This window comes from Podarcis cretensis, assembly GCF_951804945.1.
Source record: "Podarcis cretensis genome assembly, chromosome: 8".
NCBI classification, from domain to species: Eukaryota; Metazoa; Chordata; class Lepidosauria; order Squamata; family Lacertidae; genus Podarcis; species Podarcis cretensis.
The window spans coordinates 65,228,085-65,241,555 of NC_137177.1; the positions used below are offsets into that span (position 1 = coordinate 65,228,085).

The window sequence follows — 13,471 nt, forward strand, 5'->3', positions numbered from 1 at the left end:
ACGGTGGGACTCGCTGCCACAGGAAGCGGTGACGGCTTGGACGGCTTCAAGAGAGGATTGGAAAATTTTGCAGTCGGAGGCAGCCGTGCTTCTGAATAGCTGTTGCTGGAAGCCACGGAAGGGGAGAGGGCTCGTTCACGATTCTGCTTGCAGGTTTGCCCACTGTTGAGAGCAGGATGCTGGCCTGATCCAGTGGGACTCGCCTTGTGTTGGCAAGACAGCATCCTCCTCACCTTGGGGCAGCAGTCTCTTAAGGAGCACTGGGGGATGTGCCTAACTGCCCTCCAGTGGCTGCTCCCTAAGGGTTGGGGAGTCTCATTGGCTTTTAATGCAATTAGGATGAGAGGTGGCTCCTAAACTGCAATCTGAAGCTTTTTTCCCTTCATATTTTTCATTTTCATCCCTTTCTTCCTCTCAAAGCTCAAGGTTATGTGCATGTTTTTCTGTCCTCACAAACCCCGTGAGGTAGGAGAGGCTGAGAGATGGCGAGTGGTTCAGTGTCACCTGTGAGCTTTATGGCAGAGCCAGGAAACGCTGGTTTCCAGGCAGATGCATGGCTGAAACGAGTTCTTCCTAGAGCAGTTTTCGGCTTGGTATTCTGACATTTGCAAAATGCATCCCATGCCTCTCACTTCTCCAGAGTGACTTTCCTTCCATCTGCCACCACCTCTGGCACACACAAGGCTTTTCCTCAGTTGCTCAAGCGTAATTTCTGTCACCTCAGGATGCTGGGAACGTAAGTTCTTAAAAGACGCTTGTTTCAGCAGTGGCTGGCAGCCAGGATGGCTACTTTTTCCACCTTCGGAGGCAGTTCCTGGGATCACATGGGGAGAATTGCCTGTGGGAAATCTTCAAGCAGGACCTGAACACATCTAGCTGGCCAAAGGGAGCTGGATTAAGTGGGCTTTCTGTAAATCTTTAGCAAAACTAAAGTACTTCACATTACATGTCTGGTGTCCCAAATACCAAGTATCTCTGTTCATCTCATTTTTTTATTTTAAAAACCCTTAGTCAGAAGACTGGTACGCTTTCCAATCCAGCCCAAGGTTCCAAAGACGCTTTTATTATCTTTTTTCCACAACAGAGAAATACAAAGCAATTTTTTATTTATTTTTCCTTCTTTCCCCCATTTCATTTCAAAACAATGCAAATGGCGTTTGGCAGCGAGGCAAAAGTTGCCTCCTCTCACCAGTCCCGGATTCCACAATGCAAGACTTTTCTTTGAAGGGAAGGGGTGCGAGGGAGAGACCCTTTAAAAAAACTTTTTTAAAAATTCCTTTTTCAGTTATAAGGTAATGATAATAACTAAGGATCTAGCTAGATGTGGCCTGGGCTTCTTTTTTTTATATAGAAAAAAGTTGTTAACATTATGCATAAGAGTCCTATTTACACAGTTATTAACATGCGGATCAAAAAAAGAGAGGCTACAATATTGAATATCATACAACAATTCAAAACCGACTGAAAAGGGAACAAGGTTTTGTTTTTTTAAAAAAGGAAAAGATCAAATCAAATACAAACAGTAAAAGAAACAACTGATAAAAAACAAAATTATATATTTTTAAGGCTTAAAAAGTTTATCTTAAAAAAAAGTAGTTCGTTTTTGTTTTTTAACGCAACTGAAGGGTACATAATATAGAGGTGGTTTTTAAGTCTTGTTGTTTGGGGAAGTTTTGTGGCCCCTTTCCCTTGCATTTGAGAGAAACTGCCAAGAGAACTTGGTTTGAGGGAGGTGCAGCACCACCTCAGAAAGCTACTTTCTCTTTTGGTGATGGGCTCCTGGGGCGAGAGCAGTTGGCATCATGCCACAGTCTCTTCACAGCTATCCAAGGAGCCACAGAAGACCTTAAGAGCCAGAGAGGGTGCCATCCTGTTGGCGCTTTGAGCCATTCTTCTTTACAGCACCCAGGAGGCCATGGCCTCTCCTCAGCCACTGGGGTGGCCACAGAGAGATGACCGGTTGACTCATGGCAGTGGGGGTGGAGAGAGAGCTGGAGCTGAAGCAGTCTGTAGCATCTGGGAAAACTGGAAATGGCCAAAACATAGCAAGTGAAACTGAAGTCCCATTTGACAGGCTCCCCCCCCCCCAATCAAGGGAAACTGCAATGTTGTCCTCTGTTTCCAATCTTGGGTAGCAAATCTAGTGTAGCAATAAAGCTTTAAAAGGCGTTTTCCCCATTTGACAGGAATTGGAGGAAAACAGCCTTGCAGGAGATAAGAGTCGCAGAGGATCACACCACACTTTCTGTGTTTCTGCGGTTTGCAGATTTTCTGAACCCCATGGACCCTTCCCCACAATCAATGGGGCTTCCAGAGACTACTTGCTTAGAGGTTTTTTTTTGGGGGGGGGGGAATTCTAGGAGGTGCTCAGTCCTCTGGGGTCACTAGGAAGCTGACCCCTCTCAAGGCAACAGAACGTGGCTTTGCAAGCAAATGAGCCCTTGGGGACCCCAGAATTCTCTGGAATACTGGTGTGGATTTTAAAAAAAAAGAACCTCTCTAATCCCCCTAGATCTTGGTGCAAGGGGATCAAACCCCCTCAAACGACAGCAACTGGAGAAGGATGGCAATTCCACCTATTCTGCAAATATGTGCCTGCTATGGCCATGTTAAAATGGAAATTGGAATGAGCAACTTGCTTATGTTTCTTTTCTGGGGCTAGGGAGGAACCTGTGCCCACCCCCCACCACCAATGCTGTGGGCACACCCCGGGAGAACCATAGGTTCTTCCAGTGCTGGAGACATCCTTGAGCAGTCTTGAAGGGTAGGGCAGCCAGGATCAAGACCCACCCCCCACCTGTCTTCTGCCCCAAAACACCCTTGGGGCTTCGCTTCTGCCAGCCCTCTGCAAAGATGGGAGAAATGGACTGGCACATCTTACTGTGGGTGAGCCGAATGGCAGCATTACCCAGGAGGTCAATGCCCACCTTTCCTCCCCGCAGAAGAGACACCCCCCCCCGCATCCCCTCCCCTCCTTTTCCATACAAGGAGAGAGCAGGGCTGGTGGCTACTCATACACAAAGATGGTGCTGCAGGTGGGCAGACGTTCGCACGGTGTCTCAAGATTAAGGTGATGGGCAGACAAAGCCTTGAATGGGCATAACACTGCCAGTCTCTTGCCATCTTCCTCCCTGCTGCAGTGTGTTTCCCAATCATATTCTGAAGGTGCCCCCTCATCTATTTCTAGGACAACCCCCCACTCCCTTCCACCTCCTAGCCGAAGGAGCGGCAAACCCCATAGCCTCTGAGCATTGATGTAATCCTTTGCACCAACACTGGTGCAATGGGTCCTGACTGTGTGATGTTGCAGCATCTGAGACTCCTCACCTCCCACTGTGCCCACCCTAGCCAAAGGCCACTCCTGGGGTGCCCGCCCCCCCCTGCAGCGATAACCTCACGCTGCCCCATTTTTGGCCGAGGCGGTCCTGTAGCGGCTCCAGAGAAGAGTCCTGAAGGGGGCTGGCTCCCCGTTATCTGCATTGCAAATTCCTGGCCCATTGGGTGACAATTTTCCTATGCGAAATTAAAGTGGAACAGGGATTTTGGAGGGTAGAGAAGTGGAGATCCAAAATGAAAGAATGGGGGGGCCTGTGACTGTGGCAGAGGCTCTGTTACAGGGAAGGGAGAGGTGTGGACGTCTTCAAAGTGCTCTGGGATTGTCTTTGGCTGCCACCAACATGGAACGAAAAATCTCTTTCACCTCCCCAGTCTCCCTGGCTGCCAACAGGGCTCCATCCAGTCTATCTCTCTCTCTCTCTCTCTCTCTCTGTCCTGACTGGTGGCGGAAGAGGATCACCCCATGGCAGGAGGGGCGCTGCGGAGCAGGGACCGTGGGTTGTTTGACCGTGATGCCAAGGTGTCCTTGTCTTTTGCTCCCCGCTTCTGGGATTCAAGGGGGGGTGGCTGCACGGGAGCGGGGCCAGGCCAGGGGGTGGAGGCTGCTCCCCAAGATTCAGATGAGCGAGATTCGGACAGGGATACTGGGAGACTCCGTCCTTTGAGGAGAGTGTTGACTCACTAGATGTTCAACCACCGTGTGTTTTGACATGTGCTTCATCAAATAGGTCTCCTGGAGAGGGAGAAAGGGAAGGTCAGGTTTTGGGGAAGCAGGAAGAGGCTGCCCCCTCCCAGCCTAGGGTGACGTAGATTCATTTCAGCATTTTTGGGACCTCCCTTCACCTCCACCCGGACCTCCTCCCACAGCATGCTTTGGGGGAGATTGAGGATCGGCCTGATCTACAGAGGGGATCTCCTGGCCCGCCACAGTTTCCCACAGGGCAACTGGGGGAGAAACACCTCCACCCCGCAATCACCAAGCAGAAAACTAAAGTAAGCTGTGCACCCACACCCCACAATATCCCGACTTGAGTATTGTCCTCACAACTATGGAACCTGGATGGCTTTCAAAGAGGATTGGACCAATTCAAGGAGGACATAAAGCTATTGATGGCTACTCTGATGCGTTTTCCTCCTCACAACAACTCTGCGAGCTGGGTTAGTCCCAGAGCGGCCAACTGACCTCCCCCCCAAGGCCACCCCCAGTAGACTTCCTGCCCAGTGCGTGGGGGGATTTGAACTCATGTCTCTCTTACACTCCCCACCTGCCTTGCTTCCTGCCCAGCCAACAGCCCCTGCTACTCACTGAAGTGTAGGCCCGCCCACACATGCTGCAGCAGTAGGCCTTGGCGTGCTTGATTGCGTGTGCCGAGAGGTGGATCTGGAGCGAGGCAGAGTCCGAGTAGGCCCGGTAGCAGTTCGGACACTTGTAGGGCTTGTCCTTGTTGTGTTGCCGTTGGTGAGACTGGGTGGGAAAGGGGCAGGAAGGAACAGGAGATTGACATGGCAGCCCTCAGAAGTCCTGGGGGTGGGGTGGAGAAGACCCTTAAACAAAAAGCCACCTCGCCACCAACCAAGGTACCCCCTTGCAACTCTGAAGACCCAAGTCATTCTACACTACTACTTTCACTGAGATCTCTGCAAAATCTTTTATCAAGCCATCCTTGCTAAATCTGCAGCAGGGCAGTCAGATGAGACTTGCACCCTTTCACTCAGCTCAGATCAAGATGCCAACCTTGCGAAGTTGCTTAGGCTGAGAGATACCAGCTGGCTCCCAAGGTCAAACCCAGTGAGTTTCATGGCAGAGAGGGAGGAGGGATTTGAACCTGAGTCCAGCACTCTAACCACTACACCACATGGGTTCTGTGCTGCAGCGAACAAAAAAAACACCAGGAACTGACCCCAGGCATTTTGTCATTTTCCTCTGGAGGTTGTGACATGACTGCAACTTTTAAAATGTTGATGCCAATTTCATTTTACTCTGTGCTACATACATACATAAAGCTATTACCTGCCTTTCACCCCAAGGTCCCAAAGCAGGTAATAATGTTCACTTGCTATTATCTTCAGCAATTAAGTGGAACCTCCGTCTTTAGAGGCAATATACCTTTGAACCTCAGAAACCGCAGGACAGACAAGAGGTCTCCCCTCTTTCTAGGGCAAGCTTTTGAGCACCCAAAAGTATCTGGCTTTCTGCTCTTGGAAGCAGAGGACTAGGCTAGATCAGCAGACCATCAAGACCATTTTTTTTGGTGCTTGCAGCATAAGATACATAAATATTCTGCATAGGAAAACCGCAGTCCCGTCTTGCCGCACAGGGCACCCTATAAATGCACCCCAATTATCTCTGACCCTCAAATGCTTTGACCCACTCTGGGACTTCCAATTCACTTCCCTGGCACATGCCACCCGAATTCCCAACCAACTGACCTGGAGGTTCGAGAGCTGTGTGAATGCCTTTTCACATCCGGCGTGAGGGCACTTGTAGGGTCTGTCTCCGGTGTGAATTCTGAAAGGCAGCGAGAGAGAATGCTGAGGTGTTTTCCGCCTCTCCTCCATTGCTTCACTTACCTGACTCAGTTCAAAAACCGCCTCCTGCAAAATATCTCACAGCGATTTCACATTAGGAAATGGTGAAATTAGTGGTTGCAAATCAGGACGGTTTTGAAAGGTATGGGCCACCATCTTGATTCAAAATGGCACCTCGATCCTAGGGTCCTGTCCTGTCCTAACACATAGCAAAGAGACGACTTTCCAAAATATGTAGTAGATACATAAAACAATTCCATGTCTACAGACCTATTTAAAACTGTTTCGTATATGTTAAAATCCCACCCTAACCAAGTTCAAGAACTGCTGGTTTAATCTATCAAGTAGGAAACAAATCCTGAAAAATGTGCACCATTATGCGACAATTCATTCTGACGTTGCTGGTCAAAGAAGGTCAATGAGGACTAGGGGCTTGCTTTTTTACTTAACCTTGTTCTTGTTAACGAAAAGGGGGATTTCCAGTTTCTGAATTTCAGGTGGCCATCTTTGCTTCCCGTGCTCACCCAAAATGGTAACCCAGTCTACTGATCCCAGCGAGCATAAGCAGGTCCCTTACCTGGTGTGTTGCTGGAGGTGGGAAAGTTGGCGGAAGGATTTCTCGCAGTAGGAGCAGTGATAGGGCTTGACGCCCAGGTGGATGCGCAAATGCTGCGCCAGGTAGGAGGCGTTGGCGAAGGACTTGGAGCAGTGGGGGCACTTGTGGGGCTTGGCCTCTGTGTGGGACTTGGAGTGGATCTGCATCTCCGACTTGGTGAAGAAAGTGAGGGGGCAGACTTTACACCTGGAGACGGTCAAGGACAAGAAGGGGGAGGGGGAGGTGTTTCAAAGACACAATTCTGCATCAAAACATAATCACGACCATCATTTATTTCTTTACTTGATATCTTCAATGTCCTGCAGTGCAGCAGCTTGGACAGGATAACCCTTGGCATCCTCTCCAACTCTGCCATTCCATGATTCTATACAGTGGTACCTCAGGTTAAGAACTTAATTCGTTCTGGAGGTCCGTTCTTAACCTGAAACTGTTCTTAACCTGAAGCACCACTTTAGCTAATGGGGCCTCCTGCTGCTGCCGCGCCACTGGAGCACAATTTCTGTTCTCGTCCTGAAGCAAAGTTCTTAACCTGAGGTAATATTTCGGGCTTAGCGGAGCCTGTAATCTGAAGCGTATGTAACCTGAAGCGTCTGTAACCCGAGGTACCACTGTATATAGATATCCTGCCTTTCTCCCAAGTTGGGATTCATGGCAGCTTCCAGCATCACAAAACATCATTATAAAATAGAAAGTATTTTTTAAAAAAAAAACCAGTTAAAAAACATTCATTAAAATACGCCTAAACACATTTAGAACCAGGAATAAAAATGTAAGCTGCCCTGACAGCAGCCTAGTGGCCAGCATACCTGCTCCTTGGTTTCTAAAGGTCTGTCTGAGCAGGAAAGTTGTGGCTCATTAGTTCACTGTAGCCTACTCTGACTGGCAGCAGCTCCCTAGCAAGCACATCCAACAAGCGGCCGCTTTTGTGTACAGCTTTTGGACTTCTCTGAGGCATTTCCTCTCCACACCATGGGTGGGAAGCTATTTCCAGCTCCATGGGTCAGACCATCATCAGGATTGGTCAAATTTGAGAGGTCAGCCACCCATCTGTCAATAATGCAGCATCCTTACTGCATCACATGACTGAAAAGTGGCTGGCCCCACCCACCCAAAGCCCATTGGTGGGAGTGTCTCCTCCTGCTCACTGATTGGTTCATAGAGCTCAGTATTATCTACTCTGACTGAAAGCAGCTCTCCAGGCTTTTTTCCAGGCAGGGGGCATTCCCAGCCCTCCCTGGAGATGCCATTGCGGGTTGAACCCGGGGCCTTGTGCACACAAAGCAGCTGCTCCGCCGCTGAGCTGCACCCATCCTCCTATCTCGAGTTTAAACTGGCACAGTCCAAGAACAGTGACCCTCTTCCTGACATAATTTTCATTTGATTTTACAAGTATAAAATTGTAAAAAATAACCTAACACATATCCACAATTAAGAGATTCCTCTGCATCTCTGACTTCCCACCTTCCCCTCTAGGGGTTCTGTTATTAAAACTTTTCCACTGCATCTTTTTCTGTACTCCATTTTTAAAAATAACTTCATTATCTCCACAATACCCATTACATTACAAGTGTTATTGCAATCCTGCTAATGTTTTCATCTGTTTACAGTGGTCTCCAAGATAAATTATACATTTTCCCCATTCCTTATTAAAGTTTTGGTCTTCTTGGTTCCTGAGCTTTCCGGTCTTAAACCTGTTCCTCCTTTGTATGCCATTCCACCATCAATCTGTACATTTTTGACAGTAATTTTATATTGTTTGCTAGCAGATCGTGTTGAAACCTTGAGATTTCATAACTGAAAACCCCTCTTTTTATCCATTTTGAAGATACCATTGACCCTATTTCTGTACACAGAATCACAGAGTTGAAAGGGACCCCCAAGAGCCATCTAGTCCACCCCCCACCATGCTAAGGGGCCTGAGGTCTCCCCACCCCACTCCCCCACCCACGCTGGCGGCAGAGTGTTAACCCCTTCCCTCCCACGCACCTGTACGTCTTCCCCTCTTTGCCGATGTCGCCTGAAGCCAAGATGGGGTAGGGCACCACCAGCACGGGGTGCCCCGTGGGGTTCTCCGCCTTGATCTTCTTGCGGCCGCGCTCCGCCTTGGGTGCTCCCCCCAGCAGGCTGTGACCCTGAATGGTCTTGATGGAGTCCAAGAGTGGGGGGCTGGTGATCCCTGAGATGAGGGTGGGCGAAGAGGCAATGAGACGGCTCTGTGTGGTGGAGGTGGGGGTGGAGGGGGTGCTGGTGCCCGTCCCAGCGCTGGATTCCGAGGTGCTGACGGCCGTGGCGCGGGACCCCAGCCCCAAACCTGGAAGACAGAAGCCAGGGGCGGAGTGAGAGGACAGCTTAAGACAAGCCCCAGAACATGCCAGGAAGGCTGAAGGGGAAGGTCTTTGGCAACAGTTCAGAGTAGTAGTGGTTCATAAGCATCTGCCAGCACCGAATGTGGAGGCAGAGCGTAGCAATTGTGACTGGCAACCACCCATGGCCCTCTCCTCCGTGGATTTCTCTCTTGTGAAACCGTCCAGGATAGTGGCCATCGCTCCCTCCTGTGGGAGGGAGTTCCGAAGTTTAACTACGCCCTGTGTGGAAAAAGTCCTTTCTTTTCTCTGTTCTGAATCTTCCAACATTCAGATTCACCGGATATTCACATGTTCTGGTCTTAGGAGAGAGCCGTCTCCTCTCACCGGTAAGGCACAAGCTTGAGCTTCGGAATACAGCATGATTGCATCTTACTCAAACCATTGAACAGCCACCAACAGCAGGTGGCAGGGAGGGAGAGAGAAAGAGAACATCCAGCACTCCCAGAACCAGTGCCCCTAGCTTAAATAATAATAATAATAATAATAATAAATTTTATTTATATCCCGCCCTCCTCAGCCGAAGCTGGGCTCAGGGCAGCTAACAATAAAACAGTACAACAGTACTTTTTAAAATAAAATAAAATAAAATAAAATAAAATAAAATAAAATAAAATAAAATAAAATAAAATATAAAATAAAATAAAATATAAAATATAATAAAATATAAAATAAAATATTTTTTTTTCAAATTTACAAACAATCATCAAGCAAGCAAACAAAAATCCATAAATTTCCATGGACTTCCCCCCTCCCCTTTGTGGGTCCTAATGTTTACTTTTTTTCCTCCTGTATCTTCTCTGTTAATCCAGTTCTATTAAATCTCCATTACAACAACAGTCCAACGTTTAACAAACATCATTCCAATCTTACTAATTATTTTAATTGTTTACAGTGATTTTTAAGGTAAATTATATATATTTCCCATTCCTGATTAAAATTTTGGTCTTCCTGATTCCAGCTTAATAAATAATAATAATAATAATAATAATAATAATAATACTCCGCCCACTCTGGGCGGCTCCCAACAGAATATGAAAAACACGATAAAACATCAAACATTAAAAACTTCCCTAAACAGGGCTGCCTTCAGATGTCTTCTAAAAGTCCGATAGTAGTTTATTTCCTTGACAACTGATGGGAGGGCATTCCACAGGGCAGATGCCACTACTGAGAAGGCCCTCTGCCTTTGAAGCTCTCTGCCTTGCTTGCATTTATCTTGCAGGATTTCAACCAGCTGGCCTTCAACCATGTATGGTTGAAATTGCGCGAGTTAAATGGGAATAAGATGTGGTCGCGCCGTGTGTGTGTACACATTACATCACAAGCTGCTCAAAAAGCACACACTTGTTCTGGGCTTGCAGAAAATTCACTGCCTAGACATAGTCCCAGTTTGGGACTGCCCCCTCTTCCCGGTGCCTGTTTGCCCCCGGCTTACCTGTGACGGTGCTGGTGGCTGGGCGTGCGTGCAGGGCCACGTCGGGCTGGGGGACCGCCTGAGGGTGCAACCCGGGGACCTGCTGCAGCTTGGGGATAGACATGATGGACTGGCTCCCCTCGGCAGGTGAGGGGGGCACCAGCAGAGGCTGCTGGGAAGACACGGAAGTCGGGGGCAGGTGTGGGGGCCGGATCTTCTCTGCCATGAGCTGCTCCTTGATCTTGTTGATGAGAACTAGATTGTCCAGCTGAAGGGGGAAGAAGAACAAAAAGGTTATCGAGCAGCAAAGGGAGGAGCGTGCACTTTTCTTGTGGACAAAGGTGTGGGCAAGAAGGTTAGGGCAAGTATGTAGAAGGGCAGCAGCTCAGTGGTTAGAGCACCTGCTTTGCATGCAAAAGGCCTCATGTTCAATCTCGGCATCTCGAACCACAAGGAGTAAGTGTAGACAATAGGGATGAGGAAGAAATTCAGTTTGGGCTTTAATGCAGATCTACCTAATTTGCACTTCTTTTTAAACATCTTTATTGAAAGTTCAAAAAGTACATAATTGTATGTGCACTAAACATGGTGAGACGTAAATAAAAGAGAGAGAAAGAAACGGAACCCGTGTACCCAATTTTCACTTCTTGAAACAACATGTGGGCTGAAATACAGGGACTCCTTTGAAATTCCCATTCCTCCAAATTTTGTAATAAAGTTCTCCAACAAAAAACATGTACAAAAAATGTATATATTAGTGAACAGAACACACACAAATTCATTATATTGGAGAAAACTGCTTGCAAAAACGAGCAATTCACATTAAAATGTGTTTTCAGGAGGACTTCTTAAAAATAAATTTTCAAATGGATTCATGAATGATGTGAACTTAAGACTTGAAAAATGAAAAAACAGAAACCAACAAATCTGTTTATTCTTCCTAGACAATACTGAGCTAGACCAACCGAGGGGTCTGACACAGCGTCAGGCAGCTTCCTATGCTCCTCTGAAGATCTGGGGGTATGTGTGGACTAGAAACTTTAGAAGACCTTGTATCCTTACCTGGCTGGGCATCGTGGGAGGGGGTGGCCAGAAGTAGGGGTTGTTAAAGCGCGGCTCCGCCATCCTGCGGGGAAAGCAAAAGAAGAGGGAGAGAGGTGGTTATGGTGGGTTAGGGCTGGCCGTGGTGGCAAAAGACATCCTCACACCTCTGGGAAGGAAAAACACATTCCCACTCCCAGCTCCCCAAATGATGGGCAACTCAGCCCTAGCCTCAGGAGAGAGACAAAGAGAGCGATGAGCCAATCATAGAGGAGGAGTAATAAAATAAGAAAGGACCAAGTCATTCTTAACACTTTCATCACTTCACTAACTTGATTTGGGGGTCAAATACTCTCCAGTTTAGTCACAATTAAAAAAACACAGGAGATTAATTTAACCATGACTTCCGTTTCATGTAATAAACACACACACACACACACACACACACACACACACACACAGAGCCAAGCCCCTGCTACTATTCCCCTCACATTAACCCCTCCCCAGCTTCCCTTTCCAACCCTATGTAGCTACTAAGCTCGCTTTTCACTTTCCCAATCCCTTTTTTTTCGTGTGAAAATCCCGGATTGTGATGCAGCACTACAAATCTGCAAGTGGTAGCTGCATGACCACAGCCTTATACTTTTATGCATATAGGAAGATAATGACATTGTATTCAGCATGATTGTTTATGGAGCACAACTAGACAGGGGTGGTATTTGGGGTCCATAATGACCTTGTCTTGGTGCCATTCACAGACCCCTAATCCCTTCCTCATACATCTTCCCCTTCAGATCAAAAACTGCTAGGATATGGTCTGAAGACACACTTCTTGCTGACCACTTTGCCTGGGTCAGGTCAGTGCCTAAATGGATGACCAGGTCTTCCCTTTCGGCCCATGATGGAAGAAAGGTGGGATGTAAATGTGAGAAACTGATGATTTAATGGTTAAGGTCTCTTTGCCTTAATTGTTTCAACATAAGTCTAGTCGGTATCAAAAAGGCTGGGGCCATTTCAACCTCCAATGCCTTGAACCTGCAGTCAATTCCCCCACCTCACCCCAAATTCATTTTAATCAGCTTTTGACCTGGGTGGCCTTTTAGGGTAACCATCAATTTTTTATTATATTAAAAAAATGGGAGACAGTACCAAACAATTAACCCCTTTACTGTAGGGAAAATATAGTGTTATGAAGCAGCACAGGCTAGGAGAAATTGCTTTGCCACTTTTTATATGACAGAATCATAGAATCTTAGGTTTGGAAGGGCCCAGGGGTCATCTAGTCCAACACCCTGCAAGGAAGGAATCTCAGCTAAAGCATCCCTGGTAGAGGATTGTTTTTAAGCTATTTATAAACCCACATTATGTGGGAGGACAAAACTATGGTCTGGAGACTTGTCAGTGGTCCAGGTGGTCCCTAGAGTCATATAAAAAAATGACAAGGAAGGGCAGACATCTAAAGTTGAATCAACAGAAGCTTTAGGCTGCATTCCTATTCACACTTACCTGGGTGTAAGCCCCACCGGTCTCAATGGGGCTTACTTTTGAGTAGACATGTATAGGCTTGCCCTGCCAGTTAAATAAATGGTGGGAAGCAATTCATTTTAATTGGGGAGAACAATTTTAAATCAGCAGGGTTAAGAATTAAGGACACACTTGCCTATTTATTCAAATGTTTTAGACTTTTCTGGACTGCGAATTGCTCCCACAATAGTGAATTGATAACTACAGACAAACAGAGTTGGTCTTTGCTTCTACAATGGATGGCAGCTTCGAAAATGTATTATTTAATTGTTTTTGTCCCAGGGTCTGTTTGAAGGCCCACAAGGCCACCCCTCTGCTAAGGCTAATGGCTGGATGAGTGCCCCACCTGGGATTTCATGAGGGAAGAAAGGTTGGATTTCAATGTAAGAAAATAGCTGGCTAAATAAAATTATCCTGCGGTTCCTTCAATAAATATTGCTCTTTACTATTTATAAATATTGTTCTTTACTATTTTTATATATACACAGATTAATAGTAATAAATAAATAAATCCACAAACCTCAAAGCGGATTAAAAAATATAAAACAATAAAATTATCACTAAGGAAAATGAACAATAATAATTGAAAACTTTTGAAGAGTTAAACAATAGACTAAAAAACCAATTAAAACTCACACGAACTTT

General features: G+C 46.8%; 1 protein-coding gene across 7 annotated transcripts in view; it reads right to left on the bottom strand.

Annotated features, from left to right (window-relative positions):
* Nucleotides 1-2,345: 2,345 nt before the first annotated feature.
* ZNF362 (zinc finger protein 362) overlaps nt 2,346-13,471 on the bottom strand; it is a 210,759-nt gene continuing 199,633 nt past the window's right edge. For all 7 annotated transcript variants that reach the window (XM_079987066.1, XM_079987069.1, XM_079987064.1 and 4 more), the window contains 7 exons: nt 11,324-11,387; nt 10,283-10,529; nt 8,468-8,792; nt 6,443-6,667; nt 5,767-5,845; nt 4,643-4,801; nt 2,346-4,069 (listed from right to left, as the gene is read on the bottom strand). In XM_079987066.1, the coding sequence (XP_079843192.1) occupies nt 3,953-4,069; nt 4,643-4,801; nt 5,767-5,845; nt 6,443-6,667; nt 8,468-8,792; nt 10,283-10,529; nt 11,324-11,386 (1,215 nt within the window). In that variant the 5' untranslated portion in view covers nt 11,387 and the 3' untranslated portion in view covers nt 2,346-3,952. The remainder of the gene's footprint in view (nt 4,070-4,642; nt 4,802-5,766; nt 5,846-6,442; nt 6,668-8,467; nt 8,793-10,282; nt 10,530-11,323; nt 11,388-13,471) is intronic.